The sequence below is a fragment of the Colobus angolensis genome, unplaced genomic scaffold (assembly GCF_000951035.1).
Source record: "Colobus angolensis palliatus isolate OR3802 unplaced genomic scaffold, Cang.pa_1.0 Scaffold68, whole genome shotgun sequence".
Taxonomy (NCBI): Eukaryota; Metazoa; Chordata; class Mammalia; order Primates; family Cercopithecidae; genus Colobus; species Colobus angolensis.
Window position 1 is genome coordinate 3,620,719 of NW_012120487.1, and position 26,182 is coordinate 3,646,900.

General features: G+C 36.5%; 1 protein-coding gene and 1 pseudogene across 3 annotated transcripts in view; one reads left to right on the forward strand and one right to left on the reverse strand.

The window, feature by feature from the left end:
• Nucleotides 1-13,776, forward strand: part of LOC105500721 — a 26,051-nt pseudogene extending 12,275 nt beyond the window's left edge. The window contains exon 2 of the transcript XR_001000070.1: nucleotides 13,601-13,776. The product of XR_001000070.1 is annotated as a TATA-binding protein-associated factor 2N pseudogene (transcript). The remainder of the gene's footprint in view (nucleotides 1-13,600) is intronic.
• Nucleotides 1-26,182, reverse strand: part of FAF1 (Fas (TNFRSF6) associated factor 1) — a 535,277-nt gene that overhangs the window by 257,126 nt on the left and 251,969 nt on the right. For both annotated transcript variants that reach the window (XM_011926246.1, XM_011926245.1), the window contains one exon: nucleotides 21,886-21,991. In XM_011926246.1, coding sequence (XP_011781636.1) covers nucleotides 21,886-21,991 — 106 coding nt within the window. The remainder of the gene's footprint in view (nucleotides 1-21,885; nucleotides 21,992-26,182) is intronic.

The following is a 26,182-nucleotide window of genomic DNA, read 5'->3' on the forward strand; positions in this document are numbered from 1 at the left end:
GTGATCCACCCGTCTCGGCCTCCCAAAGTGCTGGGATTCCAGGCTTGAGTCACTGCGTCCGGCCTAAGATATTGTATTTTTTATGTGTTGGTATTATAGCATCTATGACTAGAAAAAATTAATCAGTTAGTTACCTCTTATAATGTGAAAGGACATCTTTCAGCTAATTTGAGATGGTTCACACTATTGGTTTCCAACTTGGAAATTGAAAGGTGAGTTAGTTAAGCAATAGATGCCAAAAACTTATTAGGTAGCAAAGTCATAGCAGGAGTAGCTTAACAAGGTGATAATAGACAGAAATGCCATCCTTACTGTGCTATTGAAACCTGTGTGTTTAACAGCCTTGATTTCCAACAGACTGTTTTTTTTTGGTTCAAACTCTGAAGAAGAAACTACAGCCTATGACAATGGGCCATTTTAAAACTCAGTCTCAAAATATTCACTAGATTCTGAAATTCGGTCTCTGCCAGCAGGGGTCAGGCAGTAGAGGAATAAAGCAGCTGATATACTCAATCACTTATTTATTCATTAATTCAGCAAAAAATGTTCCTATCACAGTCGAGGCATTCAGGCAGATATGAACTTGAAGGAGCTCATACTCTAGTGGGGGTTAGAAACATACAACCAATGATGTACTGGTAAATGGCTCTCCCAAAACAAAAAGCAGTGCTTTTAAGAGTCTGCCAATCTCCATGAGATAAACAATACCACTGAAGCTAATTTCAAGGTACCAACACTTTGTCAGATTCACAAAATTCCTGAATATTCAATAATCAGCTTTCTTGCACTAATAGGAGTCAGCTCCAGCATTCAACTAATAACTTCAATGGAATGTTTGCAAGTTAACACCAATAAGTACTACAATATAGATATAATAGAAAGTGCTATAGATTGGTTTAATGAAATTCAATTAATTTCGACAAATACTATTTGTTCTTTAACTCTTCTTAAAACATTCTATTCTATAGAGAATATAAACATCAGTAAGATATAGTCACCCCTCCTCGAAAAGTATATAGGCTATAAGATGGACTAAGCCAATTACACAAATGAATGTTGTATGAGGCACAATATCACTGTGTGGTATTTCAAGGCTAACTCAGGACATAAGGAGAGGTTATGTTCATATAGAACACAGGATTATAGAAGGTTTCCTGAAGGATGTGTCAGCTGAGTGTAGTCTTCTTGAAACACATACAGATCTTTGAATGGCATCAGGATAAGAGGCAAGGCTGAGGGAGAAGAGCTGAGGGAACTACATGAGCAAGAAATCACATCCTTTTAAAAAATTTATGTGTTCAGAGGCAGGTAAGTAAATATCAGTTGGTAAAATCTGAGGTACATGGAAAGACAAGTAACTTCTAAAAAAAGTATTCTAGAGTTAATAAAGTTGTATTCACCTACACTGTCTCACTTTCATTCTCACAAACAACATCTGTCAGGGAAGTGTTCCTACTGGTATGCTAACTTTACTGACAAAGAAAGAGTCCAAGTAGTGAGATGGAAGGAGGGTGAGGTAAACTACTGTTATAGTATATAGTATAGTAGACAGTATAGTATAGTATAGTATAGTATAGTATAGTATAGTATAGTATAGTATAGTATAGTATAGTTAATGGAAGATTTAGGAAATGGGATCACAGAAAGCACTACAAATCATAAAATAGGGAAAAGCAATGACCTTATTGTGAACTCTTGAGTACTACTTAACCTATCCTCTGTATCAGTACCTCTGTTTACATAGCAAGAAGACTTGACTATCAAGTCCTATATTAACACCATCACCAGGACCATTGTGTTGCACAGCCACGAGATGCCATTTTCATCTTGTTCAGCTATATGTGTACAAGTGTACAGCTACTGACACTAGTAGATACTTTAAGAATCAAATGAACTAAGGTTGGGGAAAGGAGTTGAAAAGTATAAAACGTTAACTCAACATGAAGCTCCCTTCTCTTTCCCCTCAATGAAGTTGGCATGAACTTTCAAGGTCAGCAACTAGAATACCATCGACTAGCAAATTTTGCCCAGAAATACACTCAAATTACTATGAAGTAAAAACCATTCTCCTTTCTAATGGATCTCAACTAGAAATATAAATGATATATGATAATTTCCTCATTGAGAATATGTTTTCCTAACAGGCTAATTAATATCTTTATTCCCTAAACTATTCATCCCCTGCTCAAATACACTTCCGCTACATTATAGTAACAGAAAAGTACTGATGGAAGCACTATGCAAGGTTACTTACAGGAACTCTGTATGATAATGTAAAAAGTATCCAATAATAGTACCACTGTCCATGTTATAACCTAGAAAAGTTGGAATTAACCCACTTGAAATGTTATTCTACTAGTGCAACATAACTGCCATCTAATAGTCAGAAACAGAGTAGAAATATGTCCCCTTTAAAAAATGTAACAGAGGCTCGGCCCCATGGCTCACACCTGTAATCCCAGCACTTTGGGAGGCCGAGGCAGGCAGATCACCTGAGGCCAGGAGATCGAGACCAGCCTAACCAACATGGATAAACCCCGTCCCTACTAAAAATACAAAATTAGCTGGGCTTGGTGGCGAATGCCTGTAATCCCAGCTACTCGGGAGGCTGAGGCAGGAGAGTCACTTGAACCTGGGAGGCGGAAGTTGCGGTGAGTCAAGATCACACCATTGCACTCCAGGCTGGGCAACAAGAGCGAAACTCCATCTCAAAAAGGGGAAGGGGAGGGGAAAGGAGCGGAGGGGAGGGAAGGGGAGGAACACGTATAAACTATGGTTCCATAAAACTATCCAGTGCTTAATATCAAACTCAAGAAAACTGTCTCCAACATTACAAAGTCTATTTTTTCTTGGTTTAACTTCAATAGAAAGGAAAAACCCTTATCTCAAAAAGAGTTCTCTAAACTCTTGGCAAACATTGGTATATTGAAACTTGTTTTTGTTTTTTGGATTTTTTTTACACAGCACCTCATTCTGTCGCCCACGCTGGAGTGCAGTGGTTCAATCTTGGCTCACTGCAACCTCTGTCTCCCGGGTTCAAGCGATTCTTATGCCTCAGCTTCCTGAGTAGCCAGGATTATAGACCAGTGCCACCATGCCCAGCTAATTTTTGCATTTTTAGCAGAGACGGAGGTTTGTCATGTTGACCAGGCTGGACTCGAATTCCTGACCTCAGGTGATCCGTCCACCTCGGCCTCCCAAAGTGCTGGGATTACAGGAATGAGCCATCGTGCCCAACCTGAAACTTGGTATTTTTATATTTTATTCAAGTGACATAATTCCCAATTCTTTAGTTTTCATTTTCGGAGTAATTTTTAATTTTGTATGTGTAGCTGTCTTATAAGCCCTCAGTTCTCCATTTCATATTTAGTTTCCTTTTTATGTTCCAATGTACAACTCAGTGGTTTTCAATATATTCACAAAGTCATACAACCACCTTAACCAATTCTAGAATGTTTCAGCACTCCAAAAAAAAAAAAAAAAAAAACCCAACCTGAAAAACGGGCAAAGGATTTGCATAGACATTCCTCCAAAGAAGATATATAAAATATAAATGGTCCATAAAAACATGAAATGATGCTCAAAATTGGCCGGGCGCGGTGGCTCAGGCCTGTAATCCCAGCACTTTGGGAGGCTGAGGCAGGTGGATCACCTGAGATCAAGAGTTTGAGACCAGCCTGGCCAACATGGTAAAACCCTGCCTCTACTAAAAATACAAAAATTAGCTAGGCATGGGGCATGCACCTGTAATCCCAGCTACTTGGGAGGCTGAGGTGGGAGAACTGCTTGAACCTGGGAGGCAGAGGTTGCAGTTAGCCAAGATCCCACTCCAGCCTGGGCAACAGAGCAAGACTCCATCTCAAAGGAAAAAAAAAAAAAAGAAGTGATGCTCAAAATCACTAGCCATTATGAAAATGCAAACCAGATCCACGAGATACCACTTTACCTCCATTAGAATGGCTATTCTAAAAAAATAAAACACGCGGTAGCTCATTCCTGTAATCCCAGCACTTTGGGAGGCCAAGGCAGGCGGATCACGAGGTCAGGAGATCGAGACCATCCTGGCTAAGACGGTGAAACCCCATCTCTACTAAAAATACAAAAAATTAGCTAGGCGTGGTGGCGGGTGCCTGTAGTCCCAGCTACTCGGGAGGCTGAGGCAGGAGAACAGTGTGAACCCGGGAGGTGGAATTGCCAGGCACGCCAGCCTGGGCAACAGAGCGAGACTCTGTCTCAAAACAAAATAAATAAAAGAAAGTAAAACAGAAAATAACAAGTATTGGTTCATACATGGAGAAATGGAAACCATTCTGTGTTGCTGGAGGAAATGTAAAATGGTATATTCACTGTGGAAATGTGTTCCTCAAAAACTTAAACACAGAATTACCGTATGATTCAGCAATCCCAATTCTTGGGTATATACATAATAGAAATGAAAGCAGGACCTTGAAGATGTATTTACACACCCATGTTTATAGCAGCATTATTCACAATACTCAAAAGGTGGAAACAACCCAACGGTCTATCAGTGCGTTAATGAATAAAGAAAATGTGGTACTTACATATGATAGAATATTATTCAGCCTTAAAAAAAATAAAAGTCTGGCCAGGTGCGGTGGCTCATGCCTGTAATCTCAGCACTTTGGGAGGCCGAGGTGGGTGGATCACCTGAGGTCGGGAGTTTGAGACCAGCCTGACCAACATGGAGAAACCCTGTCTCTACTAAAAATACAAAATTAGCTGGGTGTGGTGGCGCATGCCTGTAATCCCAGCTACTTGAGAGGCTGAGGCAGGAGAATCACTTGAACCTGGGAGGCGGAGGTTGCGGTGAGCCAAGATCATGCCATTGCACTCCAGCCTGGGCAACAAGAGCGAAACTCTCTCTCAAAATAACATAACATAACATAACATAACATAACATAACATAACATAACTAAAATAAATAAAATAAAATAAAATAAAATAAAATTCTATCATGTGCTACAACATGAATGAACCTTGAAAACAGTAAGTAAAGTGAAATAAGCCAGACACAAAAGGCCACATACTGTATGATTCCACTTTATGAAATACCTAGAGTGGTCAAATTAAGAATTTGACAGAAAGTAGAGTTGTGGTTGGCTAGGAGCTAGAGGCAAAGGGGAATAGAGAGTTACTGTTTAATGGGTACAGAGTTTTAGTTTGTAAAGACAAAAAAGGTTTTGAAAATGGATTAAAGTGATGGTTGCAAGAGAATGTGAATGTTACTTGATGTAACTGAACTATATATGTAAAAATGGTTAAAATGCTAAGTTTTGCTATGTATATTTTACAACAATTGGTAAAACACAGAAAAAAATCATATATATAGTAAAGTTACCATCTGACACAGCAATTCTACTCCTAGATATAACAAGGGAATTGAAAACATATGTCCAGGCGGGGCACAGTGGCTCACTCCTGTAATCTCAGCACTTTGGGAGGCTGAGGCAGGTGGATCACGAGGTCAGGAGATCAAGACCATCCTGGCTAACACGGTGAAACCCCATCTCTACTAAACATACAAAAAATTGGCTGGGTGTGGTGGCAGGTGCCTGTGGTCCCAGCTGCTCAGGAGGCTGAGGCAAGAGAATGGCATGGACCTGGGAGGTGGAGCTTGCAGTGAGCCGAGATTGCGCCACTGCACTCCAGCCTGGGCGACAGAGCAAGACTCTGTCTCAACAACAACAACAAAACAACAACAACAACAACAAAAAACAGTATGTCTAAACAAAAATATGTATATGAATATTCACAGCATTATTCATAATAGCCAAAAGGTGGAATTAACGAACAAAAATGTGGTATATTCATACAATGGAATATCGTTCAGTCTTAAAAAAGGAATAAAATACAGATTACATGTGCAACACAGATGAACCTTAAAAACATGCTGTTCTATTTTCTGTTACTTTATTTTAGAATTCTGAAAATTAGCCTATGTAGGTAGAGGTAATACAACAAAAACAAATTTGTACCCATTAAACATTAAGATTTAAACAGACTCGGCCGGGCGCGGTGGCTCAAGCCTGTAATCCCAGCACTTTGGGAGGCCGAGACGGGCGGATCACGAGGTCAGGAGATCGAGACCATCCTGGCTAACACCGTGAAACCCCGTCTCTACTAAAAATACAAAAACTAGCCGGGCGAGGTGGCGGGCGCCTGTAGTCCCAGCTACTCCGGAGGCTGAGACAGGAGAATGGCGTAAACCCGGGAGGCGGAGCTTGCAGTGAGCTGAGATCCCGCCACTGCACTCCAGTCCAGGCGACAGAGCGAGACTCCGCCTAAAAAAAAAAAAAAAAAAAAGATTTAAACAGACTCTCCATGTTTATTAAACACTCTACAGTATACATAGGAAGATCATTGTGCAGTGTTTAAATTACATTTCTTACATAAAATTGTTGCATAATGGCTGGGCGTGGTGGCTCACACCTGTAATTCCAGCACTTTGGGAGGCCAAGGTGGGCAATCATGAGGTCAGGAGTTCAAGACCAGCCTGGCCAACATGGTGAAACCCTCTCTACTAAAAATAAAACAATTAGCTGGGTGTAGTGGTGCGCGTCTGTAATCCCAGCTACTCGGAAGGCTGATGCAGGAGAATCACTTGAACCTGGGAGGTGGAAGTTGCAGTGAGCTGAGATCGCGCCACTGCACTCCAGCCTGGGTGACAGAGCAAGATTCTGTCTCAAAAACAAACAAGCAAGCAACAACAACAACAAAAACTGTTGCATACAAAGAAAATAATTATTTGAAGAAGTTTAATATTTAAAAGGCATTGTGCTACATAACTTATTATGAATGAAACATAAAAACAAAAACAACAAAAATTCAAACCCAATAGCAATCATTACCTATCTTCCCTTCCCTCCAGCCAGATGCCCCAGAGACTTGCCTACTCTGGGCATTTGATATAAACGTAATTATACAATATGTGGCTTTTTGTGTCTAGTTTCTTTCATTTAGCATGCTTTTAAGGTTCATTAACGTTGTCATACGTATCTGTATTTCATTCCATATTTTTATGACTGAAAATATTCCATTGCATGGATATACCATACTTTGTTTATCCATTCGTTCATTAATGGACTTCTACATTTTGGCTATTATGAACCATCTACTATAAATATTCACATACACATTTGTGGGTGGACGTACGTTTTCAATTCTCTTGTTATATAGCTAGGAGTAGAATTGCTGGGTCAGACAGATGGTAACTATGTTTAACATGTTGAGGAACTATCAAACTTTTTCCACAGCTACTAGATTAGGTCATAATCCCACCAACAATGTGTAATAGTTCTCATTTCTCAACATCCTTGCCAATACAACACTTGTCACTGTCGTCTTTTTTTTTTTTTTTCCAAACAGTTTGACTCTGTCGCCCAGGCTGGAGTGCAGTGGTGTAATCTCACTGCAGCCTCTACCTCTCAGGTTCAAGTGATTCTCATGCCTCAGCCTCCCCAGTAGCTGAGACTACAGGCATGCACCACAACATCCAGTTCACTTTTGTGTCATTAGTAGAAATGGGGTTTCACCATGTTACCCAGGCTGGTCTCAAACTTCTGACCTCAAGTGATCTGCTGGCCTTGGCCTCCCAAAGTGCTGGGATTACCAGCATGAACCACCGCATACAGCCTACCTTTTAAAATTCTAGCCATCCTAGTGGTGTGAAGGGGTAGTTCAATTTGCTTTTTTCTTTTTCTGAGATGGAGTTTCTCTCTTGTTGCCCAGGGTGGAGTGCAATGGTGCGATCTCGGCTCACCGCAACCTCCACCTCCCGGGTTCAAGCGATTCTCTTGCCTCAGCCTCCCAAGTAGCTGGGATTACAGGCATGCACCACCATGCCCGGCTAATTTTGTATTTTTAGTAGAGACGGGTTTTCTCCATGTTGCTCAGGCTGGTCTCAAACTCCCGACCTCAGGTGATCCGCCTGCCTCGGCTTCCCAAAGTGCTGGGATTACAGGCGTAAGCCACCACATCTGGCCATTTTTCTTTAATTGACAAATAATAATTGTATACATTTATGGGGTACAAAGTGATGTTTTGATATATGTATATACTGTGAAATGATTAAATCAAGCTAATTAGCATATCCAGCAGGCCAGTATGGTGGCTGACACCTGTAATCCCAGCACTCTAGGCAGGCAGATCACTTGAGCCTAGATGTATCAGACCAGCCTGGGCAACATGGTGAAACCTCATCTCTACAAAAAATACAAAAATTAGCTGGGCATCATGGCACATACCTGTAGTTCCATCTACTCAGGTGGCTGAGATGGGAGGATCAATGGAACCCAGGAGTTTGAGCCTGCAGTGAGCCTTGTTGGTGCCACTGCACTGCTGCCTGGGTAAGAAAACAACAACAACCCCCACGTATCCAGTACTTGAAGTATTTACTGTGCTTTTTTTTTTTTTTTTTTTTTTTTTTTTTTTTTTTTTTTTTTTTTGCGTGTGTGTGTGTGGTGGGAACATTTAAATTCTAACCTTTTAGCAATTTTGAAATATATAACACATTACTACATATAGTCACTCTGCTGTACAAAAGATGATTAAAATTTATTCCTCTTGTCAAACTGAAACTCTGCATCCTTCAACCAACATCTCTGCTTTCCTCATTCCTACTTGTCCACACCCCACCACCAGCCTCTGGTAATCACCATTCTCCTTTCTACTTCTATGAGTTCAACTTTTCTAGAATCTATATATAAGTGAGATCATGTTTATTCACTTAGCATACTGTCCTCCATGTCTTCCCATGTTGTTCTAAATGACAGAATTTTCTTCTTTTTAAAGGCTGAATAGTATTCTGTCGTATATATTAATATATACCACATGATCTCTATCCATTTATTCATTGATGAACACTTAGATTGCTTCCATATCTTGCTTATTCCATGAATAAGCCTACTTCCATGAATACTGGAATGCAGATATCTCTTTAACACACTGATTTCAATTTTTTTGGATTTTTTATTTGCATTTCCCTAATGACTAAAGATTTTGGGCAACTTTTCATTTGCTTATTGGCTGTTTGCGTATCTTCTCCTGAGAAATGTCTATTCAGATCTTTGCCAATTTTCAATTAGATTATTTGTCTTTTTATTATTGAGTTGTAAGAGTTCTTTATATATCCTAGATACAAGTCTCTTATCAATATACAATTTGGAAATATTTTCTTCCATTCTGTAAACTGTCATTTTACTGATGATGACCTCTGAGGCACTAAAGTTTTTAATTTTGATAAAGTTCAAATAACCTACTTGTCCTTGTTTCTGGTTTTAGTGTCCTGTCTGAGAAACCATTACCTAACCCAAAAACCATGAAAAATTTTTCCTGTTTTCTTCTATGAGGTTTATAGTTTTAAGTCTGAGATTTGGATCTGTGATTTGAGTTAATTTTTCTTTCTGTCTGGTGTGAGGGAACAGTCCAATTTCATTCTTTTGCATGTAGATATCCAGTTGTCCCAGCACCATATGTTGAATTTTCTTGGTAATCTTGCTGAAAATTAATTGCCCATAAATGTAAGGGTTTCTTTCTAGGTTCTCAATTTTAGTGCACTAATCTATCTGTCTGTCCTTATGCTGGTTCCACAGTCTTAACATCCATATGGAATTTTAATTCACTTACTACAAGTAAAGCTAATGACATCAAATTGTACCATTTACATTTATTATCTCTCAGTATTATAAAATCTTATATATTAGAAAGCCTTGTTATGGATATATAACTTACTTTTACAATCTTTTGTAGCATATACATATAAGGTAAAAGTCTACTTTAAGATAAAAAATAAAATTCCTTATCATTCATTAAAAAAACACTGATTTACAGAAATTCAAACACCATGGCAACAGAAAACTCTATTTCAACCCTGAGCCTTTTAAGTGATACCCTAAGGATTAAAAGATTACTTACATTTCATAGCAACATATTTACACATTTAATTATACAGTCACTGCCTACAGACCAGCACACACCCTCTCTCTCACACACCCACATAAATGGTTCACTTGAAGCACATGAGATTTCTAAATTCCCACATAATCACCAAATTTTAGAATCAATATTTGAAATAATTATTAACAGAAATCAAGACTCTTAAGATATTTACTATATTTCTGATACTTCAGATTTCAAGCAAAGTAATCTATATGTATATATGTCATTATTAAAAAACTGACCAGCAAAAAAATAGCAGCCTTTAAAAATGTCTTAAGATTTCCTTATTTATGATATGAAGAATAAGGGAAACATCTCCCAATTCAACAGCAATGAACTGATATTTAAATGATACGCTTTTCTTATGATGATGATTATTATAGGACATTATAAACATACCTATTAGGAGGAATTTATTTCTCATTTTCATTAGGCAAAGGCAGGCATGCAAATATAATGTGCCTTTGATAAGAGAACACCAAAAGGACTAGAAACAAATGCTAACAGCATATTTTGAATTTCGTATACATAACCTATAACTCTAATATTTGCTTTTGAAATTGAGTTTTCATTAAAAAAATCAGGAATCTTACTAATTATTTCACTTATAATTAATTTTATTTAAATGTGATTTTCATTATAAGTTTTCCTTCATAGTAATGATTATGGATCTCTTCTATAATACTATAGCCCGGAAAAAAAAAAAACCCACAAAGGTTTCCAAACCAAAACTTTATTAAGTATTTGCTATAGTAACTACCATAATGTGATAACAATATACCTACAAAAAATAACGGCAAGTAGGTCAGGCTTGCTAGCTCACGCCTGTAATCCCAGCACTTTGGGAGGCCGAGACGGGCGGATCTTGAGGTCAGGTGATTGAGACCATCCTGGCTAACACTGTGAAACCTCTTCTCTAAAAAAAAAAAAAAAAAATTAACTGGGCGTAGTGGTGGGCACCTGTAGTCCCAGCTACGCGAGAGGCTGAAGTGGAGAACTGCTTGAACCCAAGAGGCTGAGGCTGCAGGGAGCTGAGACAGTGCTACTGGATTCCAGCTTTGGCGATAGAGTGAGACTGTCTCAAAAAAAAAATTATGGCATGTATTAAATTGATAGATTTTTAACTGTCAGCAAAATAGAAGGAAAGAGGCTGAGAAAGTCAATGTGTAAAACAAAATTTTCTATTCATCCGAATAAAGCTCTAGTTAAACATAAATTCTTAACTTTCCTAAATACTTTAAAGATTGTTGGCCGGGTGCAGTGACTCAAGCCTGTAACCCCAGCACTTTGGGAGGCCAAGGCAAGCGGATTATCTGAGGACAGGAGTTCGAGACCAACCTGACCAACATGGTGAAACCCCATCTCTACCAAAAATACAAAAATTAGCCAGGCGTGGTTACATGCACCTGTAATCCCAGCTACTCAAGAGGCTGAGGCAGGGCAATCGCTTGAACCTGGGAGGTGGAGGTTGCAGCAAGTCGAGATTGCGCCACTGCACTCAAAAAAAAAAAAATAGTTCAATGGTGCCATCTTGATTAGACATCCAGTGTACTAACATTTAAAGGTGGCTTACTTCTAGCAGAGAACAAAAGAGGAATTATATAAATGAATACAAATTAATCCTCTGGAAATGTGCCATTTAACTATACATTTAAGAGGTCCCACAGGTATATAAAAATTCTAGAGTTGCTTATCTTTAAAATCTATACAATGGAGGGTCCATCTCCTTTATAATATATATGATTTCTCTCTATAAGACAAAGTTCCTTTTTGCTTCTTGAGATGGAGTCTCACTCTTGTCACCCAGGCTGGAGTGCAGTGGCGAGATCTTGGCTCACTTGCAACCTCCAGCTTCCGGGTTCAAGTGATTCTCCTATCTCAGCCTCCTGAGTAGCTGGGATTACAGGCACCCGCCACCACACCCGGCTGATTTTTGTACTTTTAGTAGAGACAGGGTTTTGCCATGTTGGCCAGGCTGGTCTCAAACTCCTGACCTCAGGTGATCCATTCACCCATTCACCTCATCCTCCCAAAGTGCTGGGACTACAGGTGTGAGTCACTGTGCTTGGTCTTTTGTTTTTTTTTTTTGTTTTTGTTTTTGTTTTTTTTAAACTACTTGGTATTACATGGCTAGGCAAGGGAAATTCTATCAATATTATTTAAGACTCTCCACATGGACAGCTTGAAAACAATTCAAATTATATAAGTCAAATAAGAAATCATGGCACCTTGATTTCTAACAATGGAAGAGGTATTACACGTGTAAGATAGAGTCGTATTTTGAACATTGCCTAGCTCTCTCATTCCATAGTGTAATCCTGGATTGCCTGTGGAGGATATCTTATGCTCCTCTCCCAAAATAAATAAAAATTAAGGTTTACACTTTCCCAAGCAAAGGTAACTTAATGCTACATATCCTCCCAGACACAAGCCTAATTTTCCTTTATACAGTCTTTCCTCGTTTTGGAGGGAGAAAATGTTCTCTTGGGTGCCTACAGTCATTTCAAAAGCTTTACTAGGTTACTGTCTCAGCTTCTTCTAGAATTAGTCAAATCACATTTATTTCTTCATTAGATTCTTTTTAATCAACCCCAACAAACATTTGTCTTTGATTGTTATGCCTCAATTACTTAAACTTTGTGGGCATTAGATTTTGCAGCATCAAGTTTTTAGGAAATTATAATCATAATCAATGTGTGGAATAGCTGTAGCCAAAACAGAAAAAGATTCCTTCCTTGCCTTCATCTAAATGGATACCATATACCTCTGGATACTGCGGACTAAAACTGTACTGGCATTTTTTAAAATCCTATTTTGAACTCTAAGTACAAATAGAATTGGTTTTCCTCTGTCACTCATGGGACTTTCCCAGTATTATTCTTTTCCAAAGTACCTTCTTTCCTCACACGTCCTTCATTTTTTTCCATCAAGTGTCCATGCTCAGTATTATTTTTCCTACTGCCTTCCCTCCACCCCCATGCATTAGCTGTAAAGTAGATGTAAAGCTTGGTGTAAGTCCAGAAATTTTATGATCAAAATATATACTTAGCAAATTGTTTGGCTAAATCTTTCATGTATGATGAAAGATTATTACCACAATTCATTAGCAAATTATAGACTTTGAAATGTAGGCAGACAAATATTTGGCCCTGTATCAATCAATTTGGACCAGCTGGGTAGAAATTCACACAATCCCAGGAAACCTGGGAAGTGAGGTGCTCTTTCATTTTTCATTCACTTGAAACATTAAAGAAAAATTATCATTCTATAAAAATGTCCACTTTTCAAGATTTTAGCAAACAATTTTAGAATAGGTCTTATTTTCAGTCAATCACTACTTTACTGACCGACAAACTAATCATTTTTCTTGCAATTGATTGTGGAAGAATAGTGCCTAATGCATACAGGGGTACTCTAATACTTAGCCATGATAATCCAGTTTAAAAAACTAAATATTTAATAATAGTTCTATTCCTTTTAAAAAGTGGGGGGCTGTGTTATAGATATTAAATAAGCCCAGAAACTAATTTTGCAGTTATTCATGACAAATAATATCATTAACATTCTCTGGGGCCCCCTAGCCTACTGAGGTGACCCTGTACAAAGATTCTGATTGATTCTATGTCTGTCTGTTTTGGTTAAGCTACAAGGCTGTATATAGGAACAGCTGCACTTTGGGAGCAACTTAAAACAAATTTCATCTTAGTGGCATCTAATCCAGTGCTTGGTACAAGACTCATGGAAAAGTCAGTGTCAAAATTAAACAATGCCGGCTTTGCAATGAGCAGATGCTTTTGCCTTGCAGCTGTAAAACCCTAGAACAATCCAGTACTCTACTGTCTGGTCACGCAATGACCACAAAGCAAGGAATACATTTTGTCATTTATATAAAATGTTTACTACAAGCTTTTAAAATATTTTTTCTCCAAAAAAAAAAAAAAGTTTTTCAAAATAATAATAGAAATATATTGAGGGTAATAAGATACTACACTATAGCCCTATATTGAGCAGTAGGATTTTTTAAAAGAACATTAATCACAAAAAATATGTTTGAAAAAGAAAAACTGCTTAACTGTGTAACACTGAGTCATACACAAGACACATTAGACAAAAGAAAAATTACCATAACCAGATGTTTTAAGAGGTTGTAACCAAATAACCTTTGGCATATAAAGATAAACATGTAAATAATTTTCTACTTGCAGGCCTTATCTTAATATGCCAAGTCTTGGTCCAGCTTATATTTATGAACACTTTATATTCACTTACCCATCCTGTGGTTTAATTCCTTGTGTGTGTGTGTGTGTGTGTTTGTTTTACAGAGGGTTGGGGAGGAATGAAGAGGTTACTATTTCTTATCTTAGGACTGGAAGATAGTTAAATGTTACAATGGTTCTCAGCTTAAGTAATGTGGTACTTACTACATCTATGAAGAAATTATAGCCTTTCCCAACACAGACCCTAGGAAAAGAACCTTGTCTCTGGCATTCAGGAATCTAGGAGTTAATATTTTAATACTGAAAAAGAAAAACCTCTTCTTCATGCATGAGGAGCACTGTCTCTGTGAAACCAAAGAATCAGCCCCATCTAAATAAGTGAAATAAGTGACTACATGGTCGTGATCAATCCACTTCTGCTAACTAAGGTTCTGGCTTTAAAGATAGCTTTTTATTGTACCTACAAGAAAGAAATCTAGTACTTTTACCTTTATTTTAAATGGTCTGCTGCAAAAAAATTTCTGCAGTGAGTATTTCTTAATCTTTCATATTTTTTCTTGAAATGTTTTTCTCCCCAAGGATATCAATTCATTAATGCCTCATTACTTATAAATTTCATCGGATATTTTGCTGGTGGAAGGTTTGGGAACTCTCCTTATATCCCTCTTCACCCTAAAACTTACATTTGAATGAGCACTCCCAAAGTATGAGTACATTAATATGAATCACATTTTATTTTAAATACATAAAAGGCATGCTACCCTCTTAAATGAAGTATCTGAGAAATAAAAAATATTTTTGTGGTTGCTTGTGCATTTCTGTGTTTTATTTTCTAAAACTGTAACTAAAACTTACTGACATAAAAAGCATATTGATGCAATATGCCTTTTAAAATATAAATTCTAGACATTCATTTGAAGAGATGATCCAAATTTTAAAAAGACTATGAAACTTTCACAATTATCATTACACACTATTAGTGTAATTTTGTTGTATTCTTTGATAATAGCTATAATTAAAATGAACTGGAACATGGTGGCAGTAATATATGCCATCAAACAAAAGTAAACAATGCCACCAAAATATATCATAATAATTAAATTTAGAACTACAAAAACATAAAAAGCGGGTGATGTATATTCCTATATTTGATTCCTTGTGTCCTAACCCACATAGTTTACAATAAGAACTAATTATTTTACACTGTTAGTATTCCAAATTACAGTACTATACGTGAATAGCTTTAAGGATAAGGAACAAGTACAAATTTGTACAAACTGGACAAGTTTTTTATCTCATAACTTTGGTTGATAATCAGAATTATGATAACAGAATTGTGTGAAAATACTGTTTGAAAGCATATTCCAAATTAAGATTATTAATTATACAACTGCAATTCACACTTAATGTGCTTTACTGCATTACATATTTTTATAGGACCATCTAGAGACTTGCAAAAAATGGTTGGCTCAAACAAATGGTTCTCTTTTAAGTGCATTTTATCCCTTTAGGTTCACACAATAACAGCAATATATTTTTAAAGTATATATTTTACCCAAAAAATACATAAATAAGTCACAAACCAAAAGCTAACAGATGTGTGACTTCTAATTAGTTATAATAATCTCTCCTTCAATGCCATTAGAATGAGCCTTTCTTTTCTTTTGAAAACTAAAAAAGCTTTCCTTTGAATTTTAAACTGTCAGGGTGCTTCAAAGTCAATGTACAAAATCTGCTTTGATTAAAATTTTAGACATCTACAGTGATAACTTTATGAAAGGAAAATATTAAATTATAATTATCCTAAACAGACACAGTCTTGTGAAACTAACCCTACATTCATGTTAAAACACAAAGAGTTGAATATAATGAATTTGATTCATCCTCGGACACAAAGCTTCATCACAGTAAACTCAGTCAACTGTTGCTCTTGCGCCTATATTCATGGTGCTTAAATAGCGCACTTTAAAACAAAAAAAACTCCAATTGGCTTTTCATACATCCACCCTCCCCAAAAATAACGCACTTGAAAAACTCAAATGATATGAAAGGCTTCAAGGCCTCTTTTCTCCCTTTCATACCCCCTTTTTTTTTTATTTCTGTTTGCAGTAATCTGCCTTTCTCTTTCTCATTGCTACAGAGCAAGCGAGGAGGCTCAGAGCTTTGAAAAGGGGGCTCAGTGTGTAATGGGTCCACTAGAATTAATTTACTTGCACCAAATCCATTGAGCACAGAGGTTCTTTTACCCCCCCTCTCTCTCTTCTCAAATCATTTGGAGTCGAACGCAGCCCCCGGCCTTTGTAATTCTAGTAAAGCACTTAAAGTGCACAGTAGGTGTTCATGAGGACCATCTGGTCAAAAGCAAAACAAGCTGCTGATTTTGCCTTTGAATAGAATGAAGCAAGTGTGAATTAGTCTCTTCAATTAGCACTATTACAACCTGTCAAGTGCATATTGTAAAACAGGATTATTACAGTATTGGTCACCAGTGCAATTATTTACTCTCTGCCTTTTCTTGCATATAAAAAAATCTTCTGTTTATTAGTTTCTGATAACTGAACGTAATTTCTCTTAACCCAGGCATTTCAAAACTACCAACACACAAATCACAGATTATGAAATGTGGTCAGCTATGATGTTTGATACACATATCTTAAGTAACAAAAGGCTAAAGATTGCTCTTAATTCTTAAAATGTCATTGCTTCTATCGTCTTGAAACGCAGGTAGACAAATACTTTTATGGGCCGAAAAAGATATCCAATCCAGATTATTCTAAAACACTTCCAGAGAGGGGAAAAGACTTGTCAGTTCCAAAGAGCTGCATTATAAATATTAAATTTATTACCTCAGGGGATAATTTATTAAGAATCACAGGAAACCTCAATATTTATAAAATGATCCCTACTGATTTATTTATTTGAAGTGGTATGATTTCAACAGATCTCAGTTTTCAAATGCAACTTGAAACTAATAATATATATGCATATTTAAAAGATGTGTAATCTTCTTTTCTGAAAGCTGAATAAAGGCTTGAATTCACTGCCCAGTTGCAGATGAAATTATCTCTTTCATTCTTGCTAAAATGTCATTCGTGATTTCAAATTTTAAAAAATCAAACTATAATATATGTTAATTAAATTGGTTCATTCTAATTGATCCAATATATGCCATTTATCTTGCAGTAAAAACAAACCACTTACACTTTTAATTAAATAAGCACACAACTTAATTTACCCTCTTGCATATGCACATTCTCAGTTACTCTACTCTTACTTCAGTTCTGTGCCAGCAACCCCAACCCTCCCCATACTGGAAAACAAAACAAACAAACCAAAAAAAACACCCAATACTTAAAACATTTACAGAAAGGCCATGTTAGTTAAGGAGTTATAGTCAAACCACTACTAGAACATCAATAATTACCACAATCTGTAAAAGACTACATATTTTAATTACGTACTGGCCACCAGCATTAAAGGAGAATAGTCCAAAATATACGCTAGTCAAGCAAGTTAAGAAAGTAGCAAGTAGAAAAATAGACACAACACACAAAATCCGACATTAGGTTCAAATGTTCAGAATCAGAGTTAGCCTCATGATTATTTAGCCAAGATTATTTTTAAGGATTGGTACAATCTATGTATTTAGTTCATTCAGTTCCTAAGACTAATTCAACTCTATTGGCTTCTCACTTAATCACTAGTTTGTACAATGCCGTAATAGTACTGAAATGTTTTACTACTCACTGCAAGATACATCTTTATAGGTTGTCAATTTTCCCCTTTCATGCCATTAAGAACTAAATCAACATTAATAAGAACAGTGAGAATTCTGGGGTAAAGTGAAACTTGGAAGAGGATTTAAATAATTCCAATAAGCTATTCATCATGCTTCTTGCTGTAATAGGTAAGTAATACTCCATGATTCTGCACTAAAAATACTTAGGTTTCTTATTGTTATTCTGGGTCATGTGTATATTCCTTAAATTTATATGACATCTACAAAGAAAACAATATTTTGCCTAACAGAAGCTTTTGCAGTAGTAAGGCCGATAACAAAGAATCAGTTTCCAAGAAAAGTTGGCTTGATTTCAGGGACTTCATATCCTTTTCCACACCTGGGTTTTGGATTTGCTGAAAGCCAATCAATCTTTTTTTTCCCCTTAATTTAACCCACCCCAAGTGCATTTATAACCACAGACCTTTAATAGTATTAGTGAGAATTGCTAGAATCTGCTCAATAAACTGTTGAAAAATCTGAATTCTCAGTGTAAAAAAATTCATTAAAATAAGGTAAGCCTGTTTAAATATAAGGAAACTCACAATTTTAAAGTGTGACAAATAACTAATTTAGGACTCAAAAAGGTTGCAAAGACAGACTATCACAGAGTTACTGTTGCATTCTTTGATATTTTTTACAAGCTGTTTGCTCATAATGGAAAAGAGAAAAGATTTTTCTTCTTAAGACTACTTGTAACTCTCTCCATTCTGACCTTTTTATACTGTCACTGCTTTCTCCTCAACTAGGAGGATAATGTAAGTGGAAGGATTTGTACAGAGTTTTAAAAAAAAAAATCAAAATGAAAACCCTCAATAACTAACTGGCTTAAATTAAAATCTAGAGCACCTAAAGGACACAAGTCACGCATTGTGAGGCAGCAGACCACAAAGCCAGAATGAACAAACACTTGAACACCTCTTGGTTTATCACCATTAACTTGCAATGACCATATGGTCATTGAATGGTTTATTTGAAATTCAAACTGCATTTTAGTGCTATTTTCTAACTCAGTATTTTTTTAAAATGTACTTTATTCTAATTAAAAGTTGAAATCATAGTGCCTTTTTCAATCCTATTTCATTTAATAGAAATTTCCCTCTGGGTGAAAAATAGTACAAAGTTTTCTTTTAAAAATGCAAGGTTTTCAAAAATTAAATATATATATATATAAAATACACTTAAAAAATGACCAGGAACTTTTGTGTATTGAACATTTTTTCCTTTCCATCAATTATATTAGTCAGGATTTATTATTGGACCTAAATACTGAAAAGAAATTCCTGAAACTGGTGAGATAGATTAATTTACAATTTAGCACATATGGTATCATTAAGCTTTCACATTAATAAAAAACAAATACTAGCATTATAAAATAAAACTACAAAATTGCTTCATAATTATATTTTTATCTTGATAAAATCAAACTAAATTTCCAATCATGCAACAAGAAAAAATGTACATACTTAAGTGTCACTGTGGATTGAATAGCTGTAGATAAGAACACCTTGTCCTTCACCTGAAACTACCCCCTCCATCACAGGTGTTCCAAGCAGAAAAGTCATAGAACTAGGCCCAGAGAGGTCCCACATCCTTTATCTAAGTTGTACAGAATAAAACAGCCTATGTGTACCTGTCTACTCACAGAGAAGCAAGTGACATAAGTAGCAACTGCATTTATTTGTTCCTGGCAAACTAGCATTTAAAAATATTATTTTAAATTAACTTAAAGGGAAAAAAAGGAAAAAGGAGAAGAAACCAAATTCTTGACAAGAAATACATAAGAACATCTGTCTTGGCAAAAATATTTCTGGAACATTTTTAAAATGACATTTAGAAAATGGTATAAAAAAGATTTACTGTTTTTAAGTCCTTGAAGCTTAAGATATATTTGATAATCTAAATAGCAGGCCATGGAGAACAGTTTCAGCCAACTGTGGCACACAATGGCACATTTACAGAATTTTAAATATTTCTTTTAATAATTGATGTAGTCATTTTGAATCATTCCGCATAGGATATCAGGTGTGAGCAGATTGCATTAACGCTGCTTAAACATTTCAACTTGTCAGTATGGCCAACTCGATTTCGGAAATATTTGCAGTATTTTCCCATCGAAACAGTAATAAAGGCAAAATAAATATATGCCACTACTTTATAATCACCGAACATTAATGAATATTTTATGTCTTTTTAAATCTCCCTGTTTAATTTAAAAGGGTGAAATTAAGTCTCCTCCCTGCAATATGCCAATTATCTGTAAATCAAACAATAACTTGGCCATTATGCTCCTTTTTGTTAATATAAGAGAAGCTAATTTGAAAACACTGAATGGCATTTTTAGGCTATCTGCTGAATAGTCCTTTCTGCCCTCTTGTGGGAGAAAGCTGAAACACACTCAAATAACAGAAACTGGGGGTTGGGGGTTGAGAGGGTGGCAGCAAAATTATGGCTGGAAAATTCAACCTCAAAGGAAAAAAAAGCAAACTATATTTATTCATCACACATTATACTATTCTTCAATTTTCAAGTCAGCAATAAAATGAATTTACCTCTGATCTTTCTTTTGTTAAACTGAAGTTATTTTAAATCTAAATTTCCTTGTTTCATTGTATTCACATACACAATTTAGATTTTACTATCCTGTAAAATTTCAGATGCTATAATAACTCGGAGATGGAGCCACAGCAAAACATTATTTCTACCAGAAAAACACAAATGATTCTTCAAGGAATTAAGTTTCTTAATTTAGAGAATAAAATACTCATTATGGAGGTTGAAAATGAAATCACAATTTATACATATTTAAAATCCTGAAAAAAATCAAATAATGCAAACCTATGATTCAGTTTAGGAATCAGATCAGAAAAAAATTTTAAAGACTTTAGTTTCTAGTCAACAAACTATTCAAGTAATCAATAAAGAAAACAAACCGAAAGCAATGAGTTATTCATGTCAAATTCAGAAGCTGAAATTCATTAACACAATATAAAAAAGGAAACCATTAATAGTCTACAGAAACAGTTCATGTATTTCTGAAAGAAAACACTAGGGTGAAAACTTATTCTTTCAAATGACATTAAGTGATTATTTTAAGCAATGTAGTCTAAGAAAAAAATTATAAAATAATCCAAGATTAAGCATGACTAATTCTCTTCAGAAAAAATTAGTAGACAAATGACTGTTGCTTTCATAATTTATAAGGTGTAATACAACATAGTCATCATTTCAATGTTTCTAAACACAAGTCCTGTCATAGCCTTAAATATTCCCCCCACCCTCCATGGAGATAAATTACTAGCTTTTAGGTGGGTGGGGCCCAAGGCATACCAAGAAGGTACCTCTTCTCTCTTGGGGGAGGTTCTCTTTTGAAACAGTGGCCCTGGTTGGTCGTGCTGAAGAAAATATTGACACTATAAATAGACTCTTCTCATATTCTAAGCTAAAAGACAGTCTCCAACAGCATCTTAGGAATACTGCCCAAGGGCAGGATTGAGCTGCTTAAGAAAAGTCCCCTCAAATTCCTTTTAGAAACAGGCAGAGTACACAGTATAAATAATTATTTAAGAGCAACCTTTCAAATAAAATATAAGCATCCTCCAAAATGAATGTTGTCAACAATTTCCTAAGTAGTATTTCTAATAATGACTATAAAACCATGAAATATATTACATAATAATCAGTTATTTTTAAGAAGCGTTTCAAGTTGACTAGTTTAAAAATTATCAAGAGTTCCCATTTACATCTTTCTTTCTAGGTCAAGTCATTTAGTATATCTACAGTAATCATTGATGCTCCAGTTAATTAAAATTTAAGAACTCAATAATGAAACATAAAGAGAATTTCCAACCAGAACAGATAAGCCCTCTTTAACAGGGTCAACATTAGCTATAATGAGCTACCTTTATTTCTTAGCTGTGAGACATAACTCACCTCTTGAATAGTACTGCTTCCTGAGAAGTTCAGGTTGTACTCCCGCTGGACTTCTCGGTGGGTGATGATCAGCATGAAGTTTTGATTTAATGACTCCTGCAGGGCACTGAAAGGGTTGAAAGAAAAACAAGGAACTTAGAGATGAACAAGTTCTAGCTTGCTTTACAGCTAGCTGCAAAAACCCCAGGAGTACCCTAACCTCCACATAGGCATGTCCGGGCCCAATGTTATCATATTTTCAGCTCCTAAAGGCAAGAGAACACACTGAGAACCACCAAGGGGAGCTAACCTGTTAACTCTTTCTCTACCAAGGTGTTTTTAAATTTCAAGTCTAAATGCCTTGTACACTTAAGAATTTTCTACAAGTCATATGCTAATTCATAATATCTGTATATGTATCTCCTCCAACAAAACTGTCAATTATATCAACTCCAAATATGCTACTAAAATGTGTATTCAAAGACTCTGCTTCAATTCCAAGTCAAATAGCTGTTCTAGAATAACAGAAGTATGAAGCTATTGTTTATATTCATGAATGTTGCATAACAGAATACGATTTCAGTCAAAATTCAGAAAATATTGAAATCTACAGAACTTTACTTGCTATGTAAAAATTCATTCAAAATACTTGTGCTTTCACTTAGGACTCAGTAATACGCAGAACTTAGAAACTGGAGAAATCATAGCAACATTTTGTAAAGTCCATAACAAAGTTCCAAAATTTAGAAATGTATCAGAACCATAAAGAGTATATGAAATTAGTGACAAAAAATAAGAAACATAAGTCATGGTTCTATTTTTTTCTCCTCCTGAAACTGTCAATTATATCAACTTCCAAATATGCTACTAAAATGTATACACAAAGATTCTGGTTTAATTACAAGTGAAATAGCTGTTATGGAATAACAGAAGTATTAAACTAATATTAAATGAGTATTAAACTAATATTAGAAACACTATTTTCATCAGTATTGAAAATAAAGACCTATCACTAGTATGCCTGAATAATTTCTACTGCCTGTCTCAAGTGTAATTTTGCCATGCCTATGGTACCAGGAAAATATTTTGGGTGTGCTCCATGGTTTTAGCCTTTGATTTTCCTCCTTTGCCATCTGTAACTATGTGATGAATACAAAGACAACATAAAGATTAGAATTAGACAGATAGGCCGGGTGCGGTGGCTCACGCCTGTTATCCCAGCACTTTGGGAGGCTGAGGCTGGTGAATCATGAGGTCAGGAGATGGAGACCATCCTGGCTAACAAGGTAAAACCCCATCTCTACTAAAACTGTAAAAAATTAGCTGGGCGTGGTGGCAGGCACCTGTAGTCCCAGCTGAGGCAGGAGAATGGCGTGAACCTGGGAAGCGGTGCTTGCAGTGAGCTGAGATTGTGCCATTGCACTCCAGCCTGGGTGACAGAGCAAGACTCTGTCTCAAACAAAAAAAAAAAGAATTAGGCAGATAATCTGTCTGCCCTATTGTCTTCCATAGCGTTCACAGCTTATAGACTATACCTAGCAAGCACCAACATATGTATCATGAAATATTACTAATCAAAATAAAAGGAAATCATACCCAACTAAAATAGAATTTCTTGAAGCAAGGACCTTTGTCATTATATCCTTAGAAATTAAGCATAATGGGCTGGGTGCACTGGCACACGCCTGTAATCCCAGCACTTTGGGAAGTTGAGGCGGGTGGATTGCCTGGACTCAGGAGTTCGAGACCACCCTGGGCAACATGGTGAAACCTCGTCTCTAGTAAAATACAAAAAAAAAATTAGCTGGGCGTCATGCTGGGCTCCTGTAGTCCCAGCTACTCGGGAGGCTGAGGCAGGAGAATCACTTGAACCCAGAAGGCGGAGGTTGTAGTGAGCTGAGATGGCACCACTGCACTCCAGCCTGGGTAACAGAGGGAGACTCTGTCTCAAAAAAAAAAAAAAGAAAGAAAAGAAAGAAATTAAGCATAATGTGTGACACACTGCAGATAAATATTTACTGAATAATGTATGAATTGTGAATTTCTAGAAGGCAAGAGTCTTATTCATCTTTGTATCTCACATGGAAATGTTGCCTTCTGGAAAACTACCATGGGAGTTAAGACTTGATGACTTGCATTGTTCCAGGTGCTAAGGAGCTGTGTGCACCACCACGCCCTGCTAATTTTTGCATTTTTAGTATAGATGAGGTTTCACCATGTTGGTCAGACTGGTCTGGAACTCCTGACCTCATGATCCACCCACCTCAGCCTCACAAAGTGCTGGGATTACAGGTGTGAGCCACAGTGCCTGGCCCGCCCCTGGAACATTTTATAACGGGAACTGGTAAGATATGACTTACATTTACATTTATATAAGATTATTCTGGCTACTCTGGCTACAGAGAGCAAAGACTGGAGGTAGGGAAAGCAGACAGGAGGCTGGTTCAGGAAAGAAGTGATAGTAACTTGGACTAAGGTGGTAGAGGCAGAGATGAAAAGTTATCAAGTTCAGAATATATTTTAGAGGTGGAAGTCAGACCACTTACTGATGGAGTGTGAGAGAAAAGCATAACCCCAAGGTTTCTAGCGTAAGTAAATAGGAGAACAGAATTACATTTAACAAGAAAAAGTGGAATAGTGGCAGGTGAAGTGGAGAAATTGAGAGTGAAGTTTTCGTTCAAAATTTGAGATGTCTACTGAGATGTTTTGAGATGTCTATTACACAGTAAAAAGAAAATGTCATGTACAGTTGAATATAAGACTCAAAGATCAAGTAAGAGAGCCCAGAGCAGGCAAGTCAGTAGCATGTAGTCAGTTTTTAGGCTTCGTGGCCAAAACAAATTACCTGGAAAAATAAGTGACACAGAGAAAAGAGAGGCCTAGATGGAACCCTAGGGCATTTCAGTCATTTGAAATCAAGCAGAGGAGAATGAGTCAGTTTAAAGGAGATTGATAAATCTCCTTTTTATCAAAGGAGAGAAGAGAAAAATCAAGAAAGTCTAGTATAAGGGAGCCAAAAGAAATAACTGTTTCAAATAGGAGGGCGGGATCAATTATGCCAAATGCTGCTGAGACATTAAAGGTGGGAAGGGCAGAAAAATGACCACGTTCAGGAGGCAGCAAAAAGCTCAATGTGAAGGCTGTGTGAGAGAAGTCTACTGGGAAATGAGGCTCAAACAATAGATGGTGTCAATGATCAATATATACATGTTGAATGAATTTGGAGACAGAAGTGGCGAGTAATGGAAAGACTTCTTGAGGTCTGAAGGCCTTTCCAAGGTAGATCTATTGTAACTATTCTTCAAAACTGGCTTTTTCTCTAGAGCTTGTCTGATATCCCCTCATGTCAAAAACATGCTCACTACAATATTTGTTCATATTGTTCTTATCCTTCTTTCCTTTTCTCCCTTCCAAATACTGCACAGCTTTTAGATCACCTTTCAGGACTCTACTTGGGTTTACTAATGACCTTCTCTTCTCCTCTGAATTCCTGTATCACATACTTTATTGTCTTGTACAGTTTGCTTTGTTTCATGTGTGGTTACCCTGAATTCTAGACTATATGTTTTTATCATAACTGATTACTTATCAGTAATATCCCTTGGAAAGTAGCACACTAGAAGGTGATTCAATTCAACTGTATAAAGATTCAAGAAATACTTCTGCATATTCTGAACTGCATACAAAGAACTACTGATTATCATTTTTTTAAGCCTACCTGAGGTTTCATTTTACTCACAAAATGATACTTCTGAAAGGTTAACTGCCCCTGGTCATCAAGCTACAAAGAGGTAGAACTAATTGTCCCTGATCATCAAGCTATAAAGAGGTGGACCCCAGTCCCTAACCTGTATTTGATTACATGTTCTTCAAACCTAAGCATCCTATCTCCCAAAAGGCTGCTTGGGTGATACAAGGTGAACCAGACTCCTGTCTGCTAGAAGTTTACCACTCATTCATTCATATAATTATTTGATTCCTATTATCTGTAATAATACAGGAATAAAAGAAATCACTGACCTCAGAGAGGTTCAAAAAGATGTTAAGATTGTGGAGAAGGGAGAATGCTTTAAAGTACTATCAAGAAAAATGGATAATAATTTGATAAGTAGATACAGAGGATGATTTCAGACATAGAACAGTGCACAAATGAAGATGGGGGAATATTAAGAAACGTGTAGAAAGCAATGAGGAAGCAGTGTAAGGAGATGCGAAGAAAAGTTTGTGATACAAGTATACATATGTAACAAACCTGCACGTTATGCACATGTACCCTAGAACTTAAAGTATAATAAAAAAATAAAAAATAAAAAAAAAA